Source organism: Fopius arisanus, unplaced genomic scaffold (assembly GCF_000806365.1).
Source record: "Fopius arisanus strain USDA-PBARC FA_bdor unplaced genomic scaffold, ASM80636v1 scaffold00007, whole genome shotgun sequence".
Lineage (NCBI taxonomy): Eukaryota > Metazoa > Arthropoda > Insecta > Hymenoptera > Braconidae > Fopius > Fopius arisanus.
Window position 1 is genome coordinate 1,174,510 of NW_011887746.1, and position 24,655 is coordinate 1,199,164.

The window sequence follows — 24,655 nt, forward strand, 5'->3', positions numbered from 1 at the left end:
GACCTACAAAAAAGTCATTATAAAAATTTAATTATCTCACGTAGATCCGGAGATATTCATCGATAAATTAGGATTGGATTTCGCTAGATGCTCAATTACGTTTTTAGTGAGTAATTTCTAATGAGATAGAGTCTTTTGAACAATGAAAAAAATGTTAAAATAAAAATATTAAAATCTCTAATGAAGGTAAAATGACATGAGTCTTGTCATCCAATCGCGAGGCATTTTACGGTAGGAAAATTCCCACTGACTCGATTCACCGGAGGCGTTGCTCATCATAAATTCTCGGAGACGATCTTGATGGCCCAGAGGCTGTGACACTCAGATACGCAACTCGATATGGAGTCATAAAACTGGGGGATTGCGGTGGTACGCATACAAGAGTCTTACGCAAAATCCACCGATAGCCCCGGGCAGTTCAATGATGCTGTTATTACCGCTTTAACGAAGGGGTTGTACACCCCCTCAAAACGTCACTCCTCGAGGGCTTCACCCGAATTTTCATGCACCGTTGTAACCTACCAAAGATTATTTAGACTGTCTGCAATCGCGATAATCTCCGAGAGTATTTCTCCTCCACTCTCGTTTTACGCTGCCGTGGAGATGAGATTCCCCCGAATTCCACCTCAAAGTTTATATCCCCGAGCGATTTACATTGTGAGTGGAGGGGAAAAAATTGAGGGAGAATTAAATAAGGGGATGAATCGGAATTTTAGAAAATGTTAGGAACCAGTCGAAAAATCCTTTGATGTCTGATTTTCCTCGGGACAATCTTCATCAAAAAAAAATTCTCTTCATTTTGCGACAGTTCGAACTCTTAAATAAAAGCTTTACTTCTGAACTGTAATTTTTCCTTCCGAATGGAAGTATTACAATCGATTAAATAGAGATTTCTTATTTTTTATGTTATCTCACTCCAATATGACTCAAGAAGTCTAAGAAAACAATTTTTATTATTTATTATTAGCTTGACAAAAATTCCATTGGCTTTCATCGTAACCTGAAATGATAGTTTCGATACTATAATATTCGAACCAGAAGATAATTAGCATAGCTATAGAGGATCCCAGGGGAAAAAATGAGAAAATGCAAAAATGAGAAATTGAAGTGATTGTATGCAGTATTTTTTTTGTACTTTCAAAGAATTTTCTCTTCAGCTTTGCGTTCACGCACTGGTAGTAATAATGGTTGCCATTCTTTCGACATTGAATATAACCTATATATCGATTTTTTACGCGAAAAAACTCGCGTTAATAAATTTGTAATAAATGAGAGGATATAAAAAAAATTCAATGGTAGCCATGAAGGGCCGATTAATAATTATTCATCTTTGTCCTATGTTGATATAATTTTTAGAATGACCACTTGTATACCTTATTTATTAGCGGAAATAACTATATAATATATAATCAAACAGCAATTATCCTCTTGTTTATTATTTTTTTATTACATTTGAACTGATAAGTCTTTTTTGAAGAAATTTTTCAAACTCGTGTTTACACCAAAAAATGTTTAAATAAGGCTATTTTGGTGGTTCGATTGATCCCGTTGATTTTTCAGCCGCTATATTTTTATTAGCCAACGGTAAAACGGTTAATCCATACTGGCAAATATTTTTATTCTACCCTGTTATCAAACACCCCATGCTCCCCCACACGCCGATAGACAACCAGACAAAAATCTGCATTGAGCCGGAATGTGTGGGTTTTATTGACAGCTTATCGGTGTCACATATTGTGGACAAAAAAGAGAAAATCGGGAATTGATGAATAAAACTCGTGGATACGACAGATAAACCATTTCATACTAACAGCAACTAATTACAACATCATACATTGACGTACACTTTTTATCCCCTTAAATTCTGTAATTCACTTCTTTCATCCTGATTTAATTCAGTATTAATTCCCGCGAATTTCTCAGTAAATAGTCTCCCATAAAGAATTATAATAATAATCAAAAATAAGAGATCTATCACCCAGAAAAAAAACGTGGGAAATTATAGGATATAAAGACGTCAGTCGGACAGTTATATCCTCCTTTGGAGGTCCTAAAGCGTTTGAGCCTTAAACTTTTTGAGTTTTAAGAAGGGGGCAATAGGGTCATAATTTAAGACATCATTTTTATAGTCTATAACCCCGGATACAATCAAATCCCCCCTGATTATCGAATATCCTCAACTCTTTGAGCGATATTCTACTCCAAAGGTACGAGGAAACTACCTGAGAATTCAATTCCGGGTGGGTTTGGGGTGGTGTTGGGGTTGAGCCGATGTTGAGTCGAGCAGGGGCAGATCTACCCCCAGAATCATCAAACTTTCGTCTCCGAATGGCCCTTTCCCTGCAACACCGTTAAACCTTGCTCACAGTTTCATTGCCCCAGGTAGCCATTGTGCCAACTTTCTACCGACTTAATTCCCTCCCCACCCTCAACTTTGTATTTACTTTATTTCCACAGAAAAAAGCTATGACATTTTGTTGAAAAACTCGTCACGAACGTGATGAAGATGCCGGTGAGAAATAAAAGTAGATTTATCCTCAAACTCTTCGGGTGTGTCTACAGCAGTCAATACTGTTCACCATTTTCCCGCCAACCATCGGCGTCAATTTTTTTGTACTGTCGATCATCAAGAATTTGATGACAGCATCGCCGGAAGAATTTCACATTATTCAACCCTTCGTACGGAAAAAAATACATAACCGAAGTGCCAAGTCTTTACCGTAGAAAATTGTCTGACTAGTAATTGATGTTTTTGATAGTTTGAAACTCGGAATTATGTTGTATGTCGTTTCTCGTTAGTTCTTCATTTATTTTATGGATTCGCGGGTGAATTAGTCGTTTATACAAGGAAAATAACCAGTTTAATCATCAAAGAAGTCTTAAAAATATAGTTTTACCCTCAGACTAGAATACAAAATGGAATTTTTTAGGAGGCGAACGGTACAGACACATCCTCTGCTACTTAGTGATGCTGCCCGGCGTTAAAAAAATTTCATATTGGATTGAGTACTATTACGTATCATTTATATCGCCATTTGGAGTCGACCATATCCTGGAGGACCCGTTAAAATTTTACGCGTCCTCGTGGCTGTAAAGAATTCCAATAACTCCAAGTTCTGGTTTTATGTCACTAGGAAATATGGGAGTTTATGACTTTTCATATCAAATTAAATCAAGTTTACGAGCTATCACTGTAATTACACGGGGATAAGGTTTTTCATTGGGTTCAGGGAGGACTCACTGGGTTTAATAAAGAAAATGGAGATTTCTTCGGTGTCTGACAGACGGAAGTGAGGGAAATTGATAGGATTTCAGAGAGATAAGGGAGTGGCGCGTGTGTATTTCCGATGTTTGCCTTTTCGTCAAGGAATGCAGTTGTTGACATCTTTTCAATATGGAATATATGCAACACCCAGGGAAATCTCATTTCAACTCGCGAAAACCCAATTTCCTTTCGGCGTACACTCGATTTCTAGCGTTTATGGGCTCATGCGGCAGAAAAAATATCCCAAAGACGGACGTAACCTCACGAAACGGAGAGAAAGAAGTGATTTTTTTTTTGCTTTAGCAATGATTTTTTGTACATTGAGGGAGTGAAAATAATTTCAGAGGATATTACTCGAGAAAATGTACGCAGAGGAGGGGAAAATGAGATCATCTGGTTCACACCGTCGATAGTTCGTTAACTCTCTGGTGTAAAACAAATTCCAGCGGTTCCTGCGGCTGTTAATTAATGTCAGAAACTGCCAGTCAGTCTATTCTAACGAGTCCATTGTTCAATTTTCGAATGAGAGGCTTTTCCAAACGTATAGCCAATAGATAATTAATTATCTTTAGTTCCTGTGGCTGAAATTAATTGCCCTGGCTGGATTGGAATTTTTTGAAAGAAATTCCAATGATTTTATTAATTTTAGTTCAACTTTTTCGATGAAAATAGAATTCATGACAGAGGTCAGCAACTAATATTCTTTTTCTACTATTTGTTTTTCTGTTTTAAATTTATTTGGCATTGAGGTAATCTTCATTGTGCGACATAGATTAACTTAAGATACTCAGTAATAACAATTTGTTAATTAACAACACTTTTAGTACTAGCAATTTTACATGTTAACATTTCCGATTTATAAACTATGTTTATTTCTATTTAATTTTTTATTGATTGGAAATTTAATATTCATTTTCGTGGGGGTTATTTAGTTATTCCATTCATTGCTCTTTACTGATGTGTATATTAGTATTCCAATATTAATATAAATCGTTGATGTTTCAATCTATGATTTATAGTTACAATTCATGTTAGCGTATTTCCAATTTGAGTCTCAAAGTCTCAATAACTAATGCAATCATTTTTTTGAAATTGTTTCACTTTCAATTCAAGTTATTCTCCCCTAATATTTTATTTTTTTTTTTCAGGTAAAAGTGATGCTGCGAGTGTCATCAGGTGAAGGGGGTAGTTTTTTCAACGCGGATAAGCGAAAAAAACAGGTGACCCTGGTGGACCCGACGGCGGGTCAATCGTCAACGGCAGAAGATCGGCGACCAACGGTGGCAGCACCGAAGATGTTCGCATTCGACGCGATCTTCACCGAGGAGGACTCCCAGGTAAATCCCAATCGATTCCAAACAATTCCACAGATAATTCACCAGTTCTGAATGGCAAAAGGCCACATCACGAGACGCCGGGAAATCATTGGAAAGAGCAACACTCGCCTGGAGCGATTCCCCGGTTGAACGCTGGCTTCAGAGATCGGGAAATTAGTTTAGTTATGCGCCCGGCAGGGATGTCGTTCCGTTTCAGGAATTTGCGCCCGCGAGTTGTGGATAAAGGCACGTACCAGAGACTCACCCTCACTCCAAACCGTTTACTTTAACATTCAAGTAACTGTTCATTCACCACTGGGGAAATTTCCGCGGGAATGAGAAACTAAATGAGGAGACGATTTCCGGTGAGACGATTGAAATCGTTGAGACTTCCTGATCCCCGTTCTCAGTTTTTCCCGGACAAATCAGATGTCTTCCAATGTCTCCATCTCCTCCATTTTTTTCATCCCTTCTATTAACCCGAATTTCCCATTGTACCCCTACATAAGATGCCACAACTCATTGAAGCATCTCATTAGAGCATATAATTAATTACAGCTCATTTTATTATTGCAATATTCATCAGGAGATAATTCCAACGTCATTTAATCCTGATTTTTTCAAACGCGATTTCAAAAGTAAAAACCAGAAATTACATACTCACAAGGACAAATAAACCCAACTAAAACAAGCAACTGAAATTCCCAACGAACATACTGCGATGAAAAAAAGTTTCAAAACTCATCAAGATCATTATGGGTTAATATTATGAGTGGTTCCACGTAGATAGTCAAGGATATCACGACGTTCATTTTAGTCCAATAGCGCTAGCTAAAGATAAGAATCATAAACGACATATCTATTATAATTATGATTAACTAATTACGTAACTGCGATAAATTTTTGTAATAAAATGTAATGTAATAAAAGGTAATAACAGTAGATGTGATAGAGTGATTTTGATATTTGAAATTTCGAGGGAATTTTAATAATATTTGAACTTATGTGTGTTTAAAGATTGAAATGAGCGCGCAATTAGAATGTTCAACTTGATTTTCTCTACTTGATTTAGCTTCCGATATTGAGAAAACGTTTGATCCCAGAGGGAATAATGTTTCCCCTCATCAGTTTAATTCCAATGCTTTCAATAGTGGAAATTCCATTGAAGGCCTTAGAATATATCGTGGTATTTTCCAGGCGGTATTTGGTGGTCCCTGGGGACATTATCGAGCGTCGAATTCAAATGAGCTCGTAGCCCTCCCAGACCTCTTCCCCGGTGAGGGTTCTCCAGAGACCACCAGGCCGTACCCCGTTTCCCTCCCTGACGTACCGCCATTGCCAGATCAATGGGGCCCCCCTGAAAATTGGCATTTTTATAAATAAACTCGTTGGAACGGGTTGAAAGAGTCCGTTGAATATTCAGAATGTACCGAGAACCGTTTGAGCGATTTAATAGCGCAATTCATCCCCCATGAACCGCCGGGGCGATTTTTTGCCGAATTAAACAACTCCCTCGACACGAGAAATAATATTGTGACAAAGGCGTCACATTGGGGTCTTTAATGGACCTCTACCTTGAGACTCTCATGATTTATTTCGTTTTATCTTCTCTGATGTTTGTAATCAAGTATCCGGGATGTCTCACCCGAGACATTTTACCAAATAGAATATCTCACAAAAGAAGAATCCGTCACGTTTCTCCATGCTATATCTCCACCTGAAATTACCTTTCCGCCATTTCCACTTTCGTCTCTGCTTTCTGCGAAAACTTATCGCTGTTTCACTTGTTTCCTTTTGCACAACTGTGAGAAACTTTTACACACGAGTCGTACTCTTATCCCCCCTGTATTTACGTCTAATCCGTATCTAGTGTCCAGTCGAGGATTCGTCTTCGGTCTATGGCTTGAGCAAAATTAAATTCCTTCGATAATTTCTGGGAAAGGGGGGCGTGGCGCAGAGAATCTTGAGCTGTACTACTTATTCTCCTTTTCTGCATTTTGGGGGGATTAAAAATTACTGAAAATTTATTGAAAGTTTTATCAAATTTGGTAATCAATGGATTGTTTTTTTTTTATTGTTTATTGGGTTTTTTTTTTTTTGAAGTTCTGTTTGTTGGAAAAAATATGAAATTCTATTAGGAATTAAAAAATTTTCGCCTTTTCCCACTTGAATCTCCGATAAATCATGAATCTTTCTATAATTTGTGAAATATCTACTCAATTGTCAAGTGATTTTCTCATCTCAGTTTAGCCCATAAATATATAATTAAACAATTAATAAATATCAATAATAAATATCAATCAATAAATAATATGATTCAACAATTCCTCGTAAATAATCAAAATCCAAAATCCAAAATCCAGAATGTACAAAAAATCTAGTTTTTTTCGGAATTTATAATTTCCTACACTGTTGGAAAATTACTCTTGAAATTTTGAATTGAAAAACTTGAAATTCATAACGACGGAAAATTCACATCAAATCTTTATGGAGTTTTTCAGTGACTAATCAATGAATTTCTTAAATATTTCAGTTATTCTCATTCAGAAAATGCATATCAGGAATGCACAGCACTGACCAGCCATAAAAATATAAAAAATTCAAGCAATAATTTCCTTGAATTTTCATTCAATTAAAAATTCATTCGTATTCATTATAGAATTTTCACAATGAGCCTGAAAATTCGAACTCTCATTAAAAAATGAAAACTTATTAAAACACCAAAAACCCAATTTTCTCAAATTATCAAGATAAACGATAAATTTATTGATAATTTTGAATTAAAATTGAATTGCAACTCATATAAGTGAGAAATTTCAATAAATTTAAAATTTTTAAATTTTAGCTTTTCCATAAAATTCACAAAAAATGGTGAATTTGGCGAAACGCGAGTGCTGAAGTAGACAGGCGATGAAATGGTAGTGAAAAGTGAATAAAAAAATGAAAGTACAGAGGTGAAAGGACTAGAGCAAATGAAAGCTCAGTGGTCTGGGAACATCCATCTCAATTAGGTTGGCATAGAGAGGCAATGGCTGAGTATTGGCCTGAGCGCTGACAATTCTATCCCCGCAAACGGTGCCCTGGGTAGACAATACCCTTCGACCCCCTTCACCTCTGGATAATTCACCGCAACTAGAATGGCCCTAGTGGGACAAGGGCTTTATTATTGACTTACGACTAATAGTCACGCTGCAGATTACACGGCTTGGTGGTGGCCTCTGCGTACGCCCTACGGTTATGCAAGAGGAAGAGGTGCATTTCATGGGTTTTCATGGTGTTGGCACGGGACTCCTTGACACAATGCATTTCCCTCATCCTCCCCTCATCTCCTCATCTAGTGCACTCAACGGATCTATTGCTCATTTGCTTCATTGCTAAATGCTGATTGAACCTTCCCACCCTGTCAGACCCTCATTGCAAATCATTACAGCTTTCAATTTCCTATTGAATTATTTATATTTTCACGATTCTCCATCTCCCCCCAAAGATCTAGTCTTTCTGAAATTTTTTATTCCACATTTACTTAGGGGAGAGCCAAGCAAAATGGGACACTTACGAAAAAGCGTGTTTGACTCATTCTCAGTCATTTTTCTTTTCACCAACAGAAATTTTCCCCTCGTCTCCCATTGAACCTCCTGATTCATCCCATTTTACCCCCGTGTCCCGTTTAGCCTGACTAACCCCTAAATAAATGTATCTATTTTCATGGTTTCATTCCACAATGCTTCAATTCTTGGAAGGAAATTTCACACCAAGAAAAAACAAGTCGACTGAGACAATTTTTTTTTTAATTTCTTCTTGACATCGGAATAATTGCCACGTCGAAATCTCATATCTAAAAACTAAAGAAATGGAAGTTTTTTGAATGTACTAATTATATTCTGTAACATTCGAACTATAAAAAATTCAACACTTTCATATATTTGCCAGGTGAATCTACTCGATACAATGAACTTAATTTAGTAGTAATAAGTTTTGTGAGTATCAGAATGAATGTGACAAAAAATTCCTCTTGTCGAATAGATGCACCTGAACATGAGCATAATTCACGCACGTAAAAAGACCCATTAGATAGGAATGCACACAACAACCGAATGCACCGACTTTCGCAAACTGATGGTCGATATCAAGTGTGTATAGATGCATGTGAACGATTGCTGTGGGATGGTTTTGCGATAAAAATCTTATCAAGTGCAAACAGCTCACGGTAATGGGGCGTTCGTCACCATGGGGACGGCTCCGAGCCAGTGTTCGAAATTCTAAAACTCGATCGGTCTCGTTTTCACGGCTGTGCATAACCATCGGTGTAATACGGCGTAATGTATCATTCAATGGTTCGCGTAGCCAAATGCTCGTGTATTTATGAGGACTAAAAGGTTTTTAAAATGGTAAACGGATGATTGTGAGCGGGTAAAACAGAAAGAGCAGATTCAGCGTTTTTTTCTTTAATATTTCAGGGTGTAGTTTTATTACGAGGGAGTGAGGGCTCATTCATTCCGAAAACTTATCCCCTGGAATAGCAATCTTTATTCCACTTAACCGTGGGCTTCCGTGAGGCCAGATAAACCCGTCGATACCGCATGAGTGAGATTGGATTTAACCCGTGGAGTTTCGTCAACGTACACAACTTCCACCACTTCACCGACGGATTTGCCAAATGCTTTTTTGATCCTAACCCCCCTCACTATCCTCTCACACCCCCCTGACCCCCTGGGGGAGGAGTACACTTGGTCCCCAGGCGCCAATGAGGCCAATCTCCTGTGTAAATCGCGACATATTTCATGACAGCAGGGGAGTATTCAGGGGAAGGGGGCAGCCACTGAAACTGTACCCCTGGCTGAACACTTATATATGGGGATCCAAAGTTTTCCAGCCGGTTATTCTTCAGAGTTATCGTCATTCCTCGTTGAGGTATATTTGATTTTTTTTATCCTATTCCCTATTTTATGGGGCGTGACAGATTTTTTGGGACTATTCCATTTTCGTGGCATGCAAAAAGACTTTTGTTTTTTAACGGAAGCATTATAATCCGTCAAATTTAAGTTTCTCATTTTCCATGATGGAAATAATAGCAATCGCCGGTGTATCGATATAAGGGAAATGTTTGAGTTTTGGGTTGGTCCTGGAATATTCTACCTCAGTTGATTAGAATATTAAAGTTTCGATACTAGACTCTCGAAATCAGTAGACAATTAGCTATGTTCATATAATCTTGCATATCACCAGTCACAAGCCTATTGATAATTTATTAACAAAAAAAAACTATATAGTATATGCAATGGAAAATTAATTCCCCACTTACTTCACTCTTTATTTCATGACAAAGAGAGCCATTGAAATTTCCGCGAGTTTGAAGAATTGCCAATTTTTTCGAATGATATATTTTTTTAATTAAAAAAAAAATTTGTTTATATTTATAAAATTTAGGATTTATCATTTCAATATCCAAATCGATTATCCAATGAAAAATGAAATTCTATGAAATATCCCGTTGTTTTTTAATTTTTTAATTTACCATTTTTAATCAGCGGATCGTTAAATACAACATTTTTATTTCTGTTTTCATAAAAACTTATTTGACCACATGTGAATTATTGTAACGTAAACAATAGATTGATTGGTAGGGTTGGAAAAAAAACTCTACTACCCCTGAATATTCATAATTCCAATTATTTCCGAGTTTCACAAATGAACAATATTTTGGTTTGTATTTTCATCGAGAATTATTTGGCATTGCGGAATAATGCCAGTTGGGAATATGCGAGAATATTCTCTACTTATCCTCTCTCAAAGCTGGAAACATTATTCCAGCATCCGCAACACAGCTTTTACATTGACTCCCTGGAAACTAGCCTTTCAAACCTCCCTCGTATCCCAAAGGTACATGTGACGACACATACAAACTCGTCACATCCACGGTAAAAGGTCGAAGTACATGGCCCTCCATCATGTATTCAGTACGTTGAGCCAATATTGCTTTACTCAAGACGCGCTCTGTAAGTCTAATTCCTTGAGATCACACGGAGGCGACAACGGGTGAAAATCCAGTGGATCTCCCTCACATCCGAGGTGAACATTTTAATTCGCTCATGACGAAATGAATGAGCCGGTATTCAAGGGTAATTGAAACGTCTCATGCCCGATTTTTCACCGTGAATGACGGCCCGTGATACGTGCCCTGAATTCCAACCTCCGTTGACGTTGAAAAGTTGACGATAGTTTCGACATTTTTAAACGTCGATATATCGACATCGGCAGAGTGGAAATTACAGATTTTACCTCTATCATAGAGATATTTTTCCGGAGATTAAAATTAGTCCTCAATCGCTTACGTCAGGTCTTCCAGTCACGAGCTATCGGTGAATAACCACTTCTCAGAACTTAATCGATCTTCGGTAAAATACAAATAGTAAATGATTATTCATCGTAATTGTTAATAAACTCGGTACGGGGAACCGGTCTCGGAAATTCATTGAATTCAGTGATGGAACAATCGGGAAGAATCAAGCATTCTATAAAATCCGATTTTCAATTTTCGATAAATTGAAAATGAAGAATTAATTGACTATTCAAGAACTTAATTCGTCAATGACGAATTCAACAGAAATTCAAAATCTAAATTTCTACCAAATGACCATTAATATTTTATGTTTATAATGAAATGTTGGAGATGACGATGGCTGGTGCCGAAATTTAGCCAGTGAGTCTCCAGAATTTCAATTAAATATGGAGCCTGTCAAAATCCTTAAACGCTCCACTTGAATTCGATGGGTTTCCATGTAAATTTCATTAAAGGCCCGTGGAAGTCCACCGAGTGGTTCGTACACCTTGCTTACACGAAACTTGGGTAGAATGATGAGGAACAGGGGTTCTTGGACAAACCTACTGGTTAACGTCAGCCCTCGAGGACTCCTCACGATCCCCCATATTTCCCGAGTTCTCGTTGTACCGCACAATCAAGTGTTTGAGATTATGATGGAGGCTCTGGTCACGTATTTCATTAACCGTCACATCGGCCTGTACCATACAGCACTGACACTAGCACAGACACTAACCTTATGCAACCTGTTTACTCAGGTCTGTTACACATTGAATAATAAATAAATCCATCCCTCTAACCAATTGTCTATAAATATTCATCCATTTTTTTTTCATCCAACAGTAGCTGCATCATAATTGTTAAAAATGAATAGCTCCCAAGGAGAATCAACTTCATTAATTTAACGATTTATTAAATAAATAAAGACTTTGTTCAATCCCCAAGGTGTCCTGCGAATTTGAAGTACAAGAAAATTATTTAATGCCGTGGTGAATTTCTAATTGAATCAAAGGTTATAGATTCACGAGTTTTTATTTCATCGTCGATTCGACTGCATCAGCGAATGGTTAGTTGCTAATCTATCTTTGTTGCCCAACTGGAGAGGGATCGGGTATCCATATTACGTCGAATACACATGGATGTTATCCTCGATATTACATTATTTTTTATATTGCATTATTTTATATTTCTTCATTTTCCGATTTTTGCGAATGACATATTGTCCGGATCACGGGAGGAATTTTTTAATATTATTCTTGGTACACAACAGTTCCATCTATGTTAATGATTTCCATAATTTTCAGGAATATTATTGTCCACCGATTTTTATTCAATTTACAAATAAGTGGAATTAAATCATTGTGCGTGGGATAATTTTTCAATAAAAATGACAGCCATTTCCATTGAAATGGGTATTAACGAAGATTAAACTGTTTTTCTCAAGGTAAAAAATTCCCCTTTGTCGATCGACGGTAGATTTGCATCGCCTATTCCCCATTTGCCGTCCCTTTCGATCTGCGCCCCATCCACTCGACGTTCTCAAAGATTTCAATCTTGTTCTGGTCGCAGCGTCGTACAACTTTTTCCCGTCTCCAGATTTCTCCTAGGATTCCCCGATACATTTTGATCCCGTAAAATATTCTCTCCAGTTCCATCCACCGGTCTCTCCCTCTCAGCCCCAAAAAGGAATCCATCAAAAAAATCACCCTGATCTCATCTATTTTGTATTTTCAGACGGAAATCTGCTCTAGTGCACTGACGGACGTGATCCATGCAGTCATAAACGGCACTGACGGCTGTCTCTTCTGCTTTGGACACGCTGGCCTCGGTAAAAACAATTTATTTATTAACTACTGCTACCACGAATCAGAATTTGTTGCTATATTTGTCTCCGTCGATTTCCATTAATTAATTCTTGGATAAAAATACCGTTTTAAGGTACTTCCGAAGGTCCTTGTGAATATACTTGTGAATACTTTCATAAGATGATAGAGGCGCCATATTGAAAGTATCTATTATTGAAAACAATGGAAAATATTACAAAAATGTGAAGAACTGTTACCACGTGATTTTTGGAATATACAATGTCGAACTTTGGAAACAAATATTTTAAAAACGGTGTGGCCAACAACAGATATTGCAAATTTGATGTTTTTAGCTTATTGGGAAATTTTTTCGCAAGTATAAGTAACTGTCGAAACACCTTAATTACCAAAATTCCGGAAATTACAGTCAAAATGCGCTGTGGAAAAATTACACATGAAATTGAGATAAAAAAACATAAAATTTGTAATAATAATTGTGACATGAAATTTCTGGAGAATCTTCTTTGATGAAGCTAATTTAATTATTTTTTGAAGTTTTTTTGAATATTCTAGTAATTCTTCATTATCTCGTCCATCTCCCACTGAAAATCCGTGAAAAAGTTGAAAATGAAGTTCTTGTGGTATTATAAGTGAATATTCAGATGATTCCGTCTCTGAAATTTCATGAAATGTTTACAAGTGTGTCACATTAATGTTCCATCCTATTTTCAATTAAATTTAAAATGGTTCACTAAATTCCCCTATCCATTAAACAATCATCGATTTCTCAATGAAATGTATTGAATTTCTCAAAATTCCCGTTCTTAATATTTTAGAGATATTTCAGGTATCGTTTTTAAAAAGTTCTAGTTTTCTCGTTCAACTCATTTACTCATTTGAAATGATTAATATTTGAACAATAAATATTTTTCTGCTTGGCGAAAACGAAAAAATTACCCCTGAAATAAATCAGAAGGAAAATTTCTTATTCAAAGCTGAGCATGCAGTGTCTCAGAGGCCGATTCATAAGGCGGGATAGTGTACACAGTCAAAGAAGAGCAAAGTTGTTTTACATTTTAAGTAGTGATATCGAGTTTGCATGCAAATTCATCATTATAAGGCAGCGTGGATGATGCCAAGTAGATTCGCGAGGAGGAGATACGGAATAAAGTAACGAGGGAAACGAAACAAACAGACGAGAAAAGTAGCGTTAAAATGGAAATAAAACTAAGACAAACTGAGATAAAGTAAGCAAAACTCAGTCTCAGTTTCTCTCTCCGTTATTCTGAGATATACCTCCTATAAAAAAAAACAGAAGTTAAACTCGCGTATTCAACTTAATTACCTATTTCTTCAATGGATAATCTCCTCGAATAATGATTTATTTGTCTTCATACTGAATTCACATGAGCCTGAACTAGCCTGGGTTAGGTCGTTAAAATATCATCAGCAGAATCGTGAACATTTAAACGACAGGGGGTTATAAATTCCACTGCCATTAACTGCAACGTGTCCTTTTACGTGCAGGATTACACGTGTTTAACTGTGTTGTGGTGCATGTTACGTTTTTGTACACATTTGGGAAACATATCTGGTGATTTCAGTTGCATTTGCGCACAGTAGAAAGATCATTCTGTCAGGGACATGCTGTGCTGCATTAGTACGGCGAGGACTTGTTAAAAATATTCAACATTTGTTCGAGCTACTCTTGTTCTAACAACATTTTATCCCCAACGTAATCAATATCCACTTTTCCAAAATTCCGAGTAATCCTTTTTAGGGTCTGTTACCGATGTAATAATTACTGATTATAAGAATGAATAATTTACATTATTATTCTTGCAATATTGAAATATTAATTCATCATTTTTTTGTCCTGATCTGAAAGTTTTATATTTCATATATTATGGATTAAAGAAAAATGTTTTTAAATGACTTCAAAACTATCAAAAACTCCAAATTATAATATTATTATAATTATAACTTATAATAATTATTAGTATTATTATTATTATACTGTATATTTTCAATCATTCTGTTATTTTGATTTTTTATTTATTATTTCTAAATATTTTTCGATAATTGATTAAATTAACAATAGTAAACTTTCCAGCAAGAATTACAGAAAAATGATGATTTAATATTTCAATATAAATAATTCATTCTTATTTAACACAGTCATTGTGTAATTAATTGCACAAAGCGCGTGTTCTGTTCTCCTATTTTTTAATATCTTGAAATTCTCAGACTTCAAGGAACTAGATTTTCCTCCTGTTAAGTGAAAAATCACTGGATTGAAGAGGAGCAACAGGAAACAAGTGATTTTACCCTTGCAGCAGGGATTCCTTTTTCTCTCCGTAGTGGAGTAAATGAAACTCAACTCCTCGTGGATTTTAATTAATGAATTGTTAATCTCCATTGCTCCAGGTAAATCGCACACAATGCTGGGCACTCCAGAAGCTGGGCACACTCTGGGGGCTATCCCTTGTGCCATAACTTGGCTGTTTAGAGGAATTGCAGAACAGCGTCAACGAACGGGCGCTAGATTTAGTGTTCGTGTCAGTTGCGTCGAATTAACGACCGGTCAGCAGCAGTTGAAGGATCTCCTCGCAGCCTATGCCAATGGTAATTTTTCTTCACACAACTATTTCAAACGTCTCCATTTATTCAAAATACCAGTTCCTACTGAATCGTCTGAACGGACTTCATTTCATTTTCTAATTATCACAAAAAGAACATTTGACTTCGCCTTCAGTCCTTTCACGCCATTGCTGTATTAAATCGCAGTTGTCAAAGTTCTATTTCATTTATTAAAAGGAAAATTATAATTTGGCGTAAAAGAGACTGGAGAAAAAAAAACGACAAAAGTTGTTACATCCAGCCCTCAAGCAGTTCAACTTTGACTCCGGTGACTCTTTCCATTGAGGAGAGGGTGGAGAGTAAAACTAATTAAACCGCGTCTCAATTAATTTTCCAGCTTATTAAGTAATTAACTGTTATCCTGGGAAATCGCTTCCTGAGAACCGCAACTCCTGGCGATACCGATAATTGTTTGTCTCGAAACTCGGTTTAAATTCTGGGATGAGGCGTTTTCAAGTTGGTCTCGCAATTCTTCCTTAATATAAAAGGCGAAGGGACAAAGAAAGTGCTCTCGGGATGTTTTTCCTTAATTACCAGGTGCATGTACGACTGTTACCGTTTTCCCTCTCATAAAATTTGCCTCGAGAATGGACAGTATTTCCAGACCGGTAACTTTAAGTGGCTGCAGGGAAAACGTAACAACAGTCTGGAAAAGGAGAAACTCGATGATGTGAGGAGAAGAATTCACAGTTGAGAGAAGACCAAGTTCGAAATTAAATAAAGAACGTTCATGTTCTTGGCAAACATTTCTTTTAGTTCTCCAATCTTCCTAATTTTCTCATAAACTCTCCTCACTAAATCAAATAGCTCCATCAATCCAATAAATATAGTCAACCGACGTATAATATAATGACGAATAATAATTGATAATTGAATTTCAAATAAAATTCGATGCTTTTGGCAGAAGATGAATCTTCTTTTATCGGAGCGACAGATCCTGAACGATCGGAAGCCAAAAAAGTTGGACGAAGAATTAGAAATTCCGAAGTAGATGTTGTTGCTGTCTGATCAGACTTTTGATTTCTCCAACACAATGTGTTTCACCATCACCTCCTCCCACGAGGGTCACCCCACACGCAAGAATCCCTCGCCGAGATAAATCGACTTGCTACGCGTTTCGAATGATCAGAATGGGGTAGAGTTGGTCCCCCGATTTCAATCTCAATAGAGGAGCGATAAAAAAAATGTGTGCCCAGTAATGACCATGTCCGCCTTCATAAACTTAGCGACGGGATCAATGTTACAACAGCTCATACTCGTCATCCATAAAATTTCAAACAGCCAAAGCCCCCCTTAAATAACGTTTTACTGTGTTTTATAAGCCCATACGTTGCCGTTCGCACGTGAAATAAACGCGTCTCATGCATAGCCGAGGGCACATATGGCGCAGGAGCTCCCCGACTGCTGAAAAGTAATGGAGCTGGTGTTTTTCTCGCGATATATAGGTTGTGAATAAACCGAGATAAGTGGGAATCGAAAAAGAACTCGAGGTCCTCTCGATTTTCAGGTACCACTTTCAAAAAAAAATTTCTACTCACTGCAAAAAATCCCACAATTCCAGTTAATTTTGTGAGTTTGCTAATGGTGACAGCTCCTTCTTAAAACTATGCGAAAAGACGATTACAATTATATTGTGGAAAAGTTCTTGAAACTTCTGTCACAAAGTCTTCTGAATTTCCAATTATAGGAGTTTGAATTGAATTTCAATTAAAGTTGGTCATTAAATTTCTCATTTGTCTTGAAAATTCAAGAAAATTAGGCTTTCCGTGGTGAATGGTCATTGATTTTTCAATGGAAGCTTGATTTTTCATGCTCATTGTGAAAATTCAACATCAAATACTGATTCTGATTCTGAATTCCGATTCGTCCATCAAGAATTCTCCACAATTTTTTTGTGCTTGAAATTTTCAGTGTAATTATCTAACAGTGATATTTTTCCTAGATTTATCGTGGAAATGAATATTTAAAATATCATTGCAGATTCTGAGCAGTCCCCGGCGGTTTATCTCCGTGATGATCCATTCTTCGGGTCCCTATCTCTGCAGCAACACAGCGAGCTCAGAGCACCAACAGCTGAGAGGGCAGCATTTTACCTGGACGCGGCAGTTGCAGGTCGTCAACGAGAAGATGGTGATGCTCACATGCTCTACACTCTTCATGTTTATCAGTACAGTGTAGCTGGAAAGGGTGGAGGTGAGTAATTAAGCAATGCGAAATAACTTGAGTTAAAGATGTATAATAAACATAATTGCATTGAAAAATATGCGAAGCTCTCGTTAAAAGAGATCCTAAAAAAATTGCAGTTGCGGGTGGTCGAAGTAGACTCCATCTAATGGACCTGGGCAACTCAGACCGAGGTAAGTCCGCAGGGGGTATTCCACTGTCGGGTCTCGGTAATATTTTACTCGCAATCTTCAATGGTCAGAAGCACTTGCCCTACAAAGAGCACAAATTGACACAACTCCTGAAGGAGTGCCTGGGTTCGTTAACCTGTCATGCAGCGATGATAGCCCACGTTTCACCAAATGCCCAGCACTATACCGAGACCCTGACGACAGTTCAATTAGCCTCGCGAATCCACCGAATGCGTCGGCGAAAGATCAAATTCGTGAGTGGAGGTGCTCAAGGTGCAGGTAGTGGTGGTAGTTCAGGGGAGGAGGCAGCACGACAAACGAGTGAATGCGATCCGTCGTCAAGTGATTTATCAGCGGACACTGTGATTTACGTGGGTCCAGGTGCAGACGATGCGACAGACGGTGAGCATCCGCCCGTGTACTTACCTAGTTTGAATTCCGGTGACAATCGTTGCGCAATGGGACGAGCCCTGAGAGGATCGGGGGTGGAGAGACCGAGTAAAATTTCAGAGGAGCGCAGTCCAGCGCACAAAGTCAAGGCTGTGAAGAGCCTGACGCAGACGGCGTCGAAGCAAACATCGCCTGCGCATTCGGCGACGCCTAAAGCAAGTCCTGCGAGAAAGATATCCTCGACGAAGGTGCCGACGACGGTCAAGGGGATTGACTCGCCGACGAAGGCAGGAGGTACAGGGGCCTCTGACGAGCAGTGGATCGATGGGCCCAGGATATCGAAATCCAAAGTAGCTGAGGCGAGGCATCTGCTCAAAGATGCACATCACAAACGAGAGACGTGGATTGATGGACCCATGCAGTTGACATCGACATTGCCGGCGTTGAACTCTCAACATGGGGGTTATGGTTTTATGGACAATCATAAGAAGATCATGATCAGGAAGTGGGTAGAGAATCAGTCGTCCCAGATTCAGAGGGCAAAGCATGCGGCCTCAACGTCGACGAAGGATAAGTCTGGGATTTTTAAGGAGATTGGGGGATTCAGGGGGTTCGAGGATGGGGAGGATGATACCTCTCTGTCGACGGTTGGGAGTGACAGCTTGAGGACTGATCTGGAGGAATGCTCTGAGAAACTCGGGGTTAAGTTGAATGTGGGAAATGGAAGGTCCAATGATGATTCTGGACTCGATCTCACTCCCGGGGTTGAGGAGAGTGTTAAGGGGCGGGTAGAGCAGCAGGAGGATGAGGATGATGATGAGGAGATCGTTGTCCCTCCTCCTTTACCATTGATTGAACCACTTAGCAATGGAGTTAGCCGGGAAGTTTCTATGGAGAGTCTTAACTTATCTCATAAGGACTTGATACCATCGAGGCACTCTTTGTCCTCTGAGGATGAGATCTTGGAGATTGTTGAGGTGGAAGACCTCGAGCCTGTACCCATGCAGGATTCCTGTCTACAAGTCACTGAGGAGGATATCGCGTTTTGCATGGGGGAAAATCCATTGCCTGAGAGCGATCAGGAGGAACATCCATTGAGGATACTCAGTCAGGAGAATCTCACTATTGTATCGACGTTTACCGATTCAATGTCTGTTATGTCGGACAGTGAGAGATACAAGCCACAGTTTCAACAGGGCGTTTGTGGAATGGGGGTACTACCCAGACCGTATTTCGACCATGAGGATTTCCTTGAGCAGGAAACAAGGCATAAATTTGATCAGTTGGCGAGACTTCATGAGCTTTATCAGAGCAAATTAGCTTTGGCTAATGTGTCGAATTCTGTTACTTATCAGAGGGAAAACTCGTCAGCTGTCAGTGTCAGAGATGGCACCTGTAAGTAGTCTTTTTCATTTTCCCATCTTTCGTGAAATATTTCGGGAAAGACTTTTGAAAACCCTAGAATCGGTATCAAGTAGCACTGAGTTAAATATCAAATTAGTAGCTAATATTTAATATTAGAAATCGTAAGGATAATAGATAAATAAATTGGTAATCTGATATTTCGTTTCGTTACAGCTGGTTTATACTTTATACTTTACAAATATGGTCAAAGAAGTCTGAAATGAGATCAAATCAGATGTGTAAATACTAAAATAAACTTTTTCTCAAAATTACATCAATAAAATTTCACATGAAATCTGCCGTTATTTTTTATTCGATTAGATTTTTGAATATTTCTCTCAGTGCATTATATCAAACATGATCAGTCAACTTTAGCAATTATAATGCATAAATTAAATTAAAAGACAACATTACGCAATAATTATTACAAGTGTTATCGCAAATGAGAATTAGAACTTTATCATTATTTCACATAAGTACTGGGAGAGATAATGAGTGAGGATTGACATTATTAATCATTGACATTGTATACAAATACATAAAAAATCATTGATAATCTTCCTGCTTAATAAGAGAGAAAATGGCAAGTGAATTAATGATTTTTTTTGAATTAGCAAATGTCTTCCGCCCACCCTCGCGCTGTCAATCGCTGTCACTGTCCGACGTCCTGTTCAATGACAACGCGAGCAACCACGGCAGCATCTACAGCGAGCCAGCCTACATAGTCAGCAAAGCCGAGCAGGAGAAGATCTGTGATAATTGTCGCCAGAGCATGTCTCGTCCAGCAACAGCTTCCTACTGGTATCCCAGTAGTGTAGCGCACTTGGCGAGCCCCAGGAGGTTCTGCGGAAAATTAGGAGAGTGCAATATTTCTAGTCTCCGACACCCAGACGGTGCGTCCAATCCGAATTTAAAAGAGGAGATCGAGAGGATACCCGGAAACGGAGCTTCCGGCTCTGATCCTGAGGAGGAGTACATTGAGGCTAAAAAATTATTCACCACTGCTGAAAGATCCGAGAGAACTGTCACTGGAAAGTCGGATATTGAAGAGGAAACGAAAGTTCCAGGTGAGAATTTTCACAGGCTAGCATTCATTATCTTTGTTTTTACTTTTTGAGTCGTCGGAGTGTTTCAAAGTTATCTACGAGGTAAACATATACGGAATCGGCCGTTTGTTGCTAAAAAAAATTGAATTTTGAAAAAAACTTACTTTTCTCACCTGAAACAAATAGATCAAGCCCTGAGGCGAGTAATATAATTTTTCTTTTTTTTCGCAACTTTGAGTTGAAAGACTGGATTATCTACAAGACCAATATATGTGAAATAAACTGTTGGCTGCTGGAAAAATTCAATTAGAAAAAAAAACCACTTTCCTCCTCCAAAAGTCTAGATCATTTCCTGTGGCCAATAGTGTTTTTTTCTTCATCTTTGTCTTCCTAGCGATTTTGAGTATTTTAAAATCATCTATGGAGGGAATATACATCGATGAATAGAAATCGGCAATTGGTTGATGGAAAACTTCGTTTTGGTAAAAAATCACTTTACATTTCCAAACATCTAGATAAAGTCCTGGGGCTAAATCTGAAATTTTCAAAAAATAATTTTCAGTTTCCTGAGGTAAATATTATAGAATGAAAGGATTTATGGAATCTATAATCCCGTCATAGTCGCACCTCTCCTCACCTTCTTTTTTCGCGTATCTTTTGCTTCCCCTATTTTACTACCTCCGGGCTCCAAGATGTAAACGGTCCATTGTAAACAATTTCATCCTCCGATGAGGAATTGAATTCGAGGCCAAATAAAGCCGACAAATAAATTTCTCTCGCAGAGTTGCCAGACGGCGGTTTTTATCAAAAGGTTTTTTTGATTTTATACAGTCACAGTTAATCGAGTGAAGTCGATCACGCGAAGAATTGATACTTTTCGAACAACGTAGTTGTTATTTCATTTAGAATTTTCTCTGATCTCCCCTATTCTGGAAAAATCAATAAGATGTTACAGAAAAAACCGTCGTTTGGTCACCCTGTTCTCTCGTATTGGAATTTGCTATGCAAAACTTGAGTTTATGATCGCAGCGAGCACGTGGTGGGGCTGTTGCATGTAGTCGAATTCTTCGGATTCGCTCCCCCTGCAGCCCCATCCATGTGACTGTAACTGGAGTCTACTGTATTAAAAAAAATAAGGCGTAATAAATAAATAAAAGGGCTATAAAATGATAGGATGAAATCGACATGAACCTAGGAGTGAGATACAGAGATAGCAAATACGCAACAATATATACAAAATGCAGGGTGAGATGATGGAAAAATTTGATTGAAGTAAAAGTCATAGATCAAACACCGAGACTCAGGGTAGAAAGTTGTTTCTTTATAATCATATAAAAAATGATTGTACATAATGAAATTCCCATTGACTTATCACTTAACGCTCACGTAAGCTATTTTCGTAGGTATTGTTTTGCTTATTGTTGTTACTAAAAATGACATTCACCCACATTCTGCGGCGTAATTGCTCATCACTGTAACAACTAGGTGGTGATATTTATCCCTCCAGGACCTTAATTGGAGGCTAATGGCCCTTACTTTCTTTCAGTGAATGTCCCTCTGCAATTATCAATTCCGTCCTCTCTACCGTCCTCGGGTAGAATGCAGCGGAAACTTCTGAGTCTCGGTTCGTCGTACGGTTTGAGCAGAGAGAGCTACGATTCAGGGGCAGATTCCACCCCGAAAGCCGCTAAACTTTCTCCAGCCACGCTATCACGACACAGAGCTGAGAGTTCGGGTTACGACAGTGTTGTGAGAGACAGCGAGACCAGCAGCATCGCCAGTGACTCCTCGAGGCAGACCAGTGCTCTTCAGGAACATCAAGGTAAAGCTCTAATCAATGAAGTGGAATAAATGAGATAATTGCACCTGACGTCGACCCTTGATTCACCAGAACTTTTAATTCAAGTTTTTCGAGTACTCCCCCACCGTAAGAATAATGATTTTCCTCAGGTGGCGCACTGGGTGTTCTAACTTCGACGTTGTGCGGGTGTTTCAGCGGTGGAACAGCTGGCAGAGTACGTGCACCAGGAACAGCTGGAGGTGCCCGTGATACTCGTTTACACAGACGAGGACGTGGAAATACTGGATCGGCGCGCTCGTCTGCGCTCGGAGCCACGTGGCACGATGTCCAGGATAAACAACCTACGACTACGCCAGCGTCTACTTAAAATTGAACTCAGAAATGCCAAAAAGAGACTGTTGATACCCGATGATAGATGGACATATGACTGTAAGTTCACATAAAATAAAAAAACACCTACCTATTTGCAAGCCCATTATATAGATAACTAGTTGCTCCATAACTAGAGCAAAATAGCTTATTACATTATTCATCGCGAATTTTATAATTTTCGAAAAAAAATTCAATACAGTTTTTTATAGAATGAGTTATTCCCGGCGTTAATCGGCATCATTATTACGATGATTTTAATTATACTGATATATGTTAGTTATTTTAATTATTATGATCGTTTCGAAATATTTGATTTTTAGTGCACGTCGAGGACAGCATGGATTGGCAGGACCCGTCGTTCCTGGAGGCCCTGGAGGCGGAGACGACGATCCTCCAGAAGCGAGTGGAGGCCTGCAAGAGTCACCTCTTGCTGGTGACCTGTTTTGACTCCCGTCCTGGACACCCAGAGAAGCGAATATCGTGATGAACATCACCCTGAGCCCCTCATTAACTCGATATCATCACCTCGACCCAATCAGCACCAATAAATACTTATCATGCCGACTAAATTCATCGCCTCATTAATCATCCAATTGAAAGACTGTCGGCTATTGCCAAAGTATTACTCCAGAATAAATGAACTTGAATGAGGTAAATTAATTCCGACTGACGAATAATAAAAAAAAAAATAAATGCAGCAGGCACAAGTAGTCAATGAATAACGTAAGTCATTTTAAAAAAACCACCATCAGAGTCAATTCGAATTGAAACGTCATTTAATCGTAATGGGTTATAAACCTTTGATAAAACTATCGAATTTATCCAGCAAAGACTGATATACATTTCTTGTGCGACACATTCGACCTAGAAACGAATGAGGAGAGGGAACAATTGTTCTATTACCCCCCGTCCCGCCCCCACCCCTTCCCCACAACTGCCAAATCTAACTCATCCAGTAATTAAAGAAGCTGAAACCAGTGGAAAGAATAGAAAGAGATATATACCGCACGATTCAACATATTACCGTAGCTTTAATCGTTAAATCGCAATTACCGCACGTGGTAGCGCTCTGTAATGAGAGGGAATAACGTAATTGTAATTTTAAATCGCAAGAAAACAAGTATTTGTTAGCAATGTTGAGAGAAACAGGTGTAGAGAAAATTACCAGCTTCGATAAATATTTGTAGATAAATCTTCCCTGCATTTAATCCCCCAATTGACTATTCAAATTTTATCATTCGTTTTATTCATTTTAATAATCTCCTTGTTCCAGTTTATTACGAATCCACTAGTCCATCGAATGCACAAGAATTCTTTAAAAATTCCATCGTATCACCGAGAGAAAGAAATACTTTTTACAGAAATTAGATTCATAACGAAAAATATTCTCGTCAATTTAACAATCTGAAGAAACGTCTGATAAATAATTTCCTTCATTCATTAAAATACTATGCAATTACAATTCTAACACAATGGAAATTGAGAATATTTGGCAAGTGTCTGCATTATTAATTATTGTTGGTTACTCAAAATCATTTATTGCGAAAACTATGTATAAAAAGTATTAATTTTTCTCAGAGAATTCCGTTAAATTAACCGCTTGAACAATAAGACTCGACCAAAAATTTCCGAACATTTGAATAATGTTATCCAGTCGATGTAAAACGTTGAAGCATTGCCAAAAATAATAAAAAAAAGAAGACGGAATTAATCGTGATATACCAGATACTCCGTCTGCAATGAAGATTTTTAAATAATTCTGACCATCTTTGTAAAAACCAATTGTATATTTATATTTTATATGTACAAATTAGTAACGTAATTCTTGTAATAAAGATAAATTTACAATGTGCATCCCAGGATTGTGAAGATCATTGGAACTTCCCTCAGCCCATGCGATGCAAATGAGTATCTGAAAATCTCGAGACGAAAATCATTCTCAA

At 38.1% G+C, this 24,655-nt stretch overlaps 1 protein-coding gene across 1 annotated transcript in view; it reads left to right on the forward strand.

The window, feature by feature from the left end:
• LOC105273852 (kinesin-like protein CG14535) overlaps positions 1-24,525 on the forward strand; it is a gene marked incomplete at its 5' end in the record, with an annotated part of 151,135 nt that extends 126,610 nt beyond the window's left edge. The window contains 9 exon segments of the mRNA XM_011316529.1: positions 4,414-4,602; positions 12,635-12,728; positions 15,133-15,330; positions 17,326-17,538; positions 17,649-19,484; positions 20,108-20,560; positions 22,086-22,361; positions 22,536-22,769; positions 23,033-24,525. Coding sequence (XP_011314831.1) covers positions 4,414-4,602; positions 12,635-12,728; positions 15,133-15,330; positions 17,326-17,538; positions 17,649-19,484; positions 20,108-20,560; positions 22,086-22,361; positions 22,536-22,769; positions 23,033-23,196 — 3,657 coding nt within the window. The 3' untranslated portion in view covers positions 23,197-24,525.
• Between the last annotated feature and the right edge of the window lie 130 nt (positions 24,526-24,655).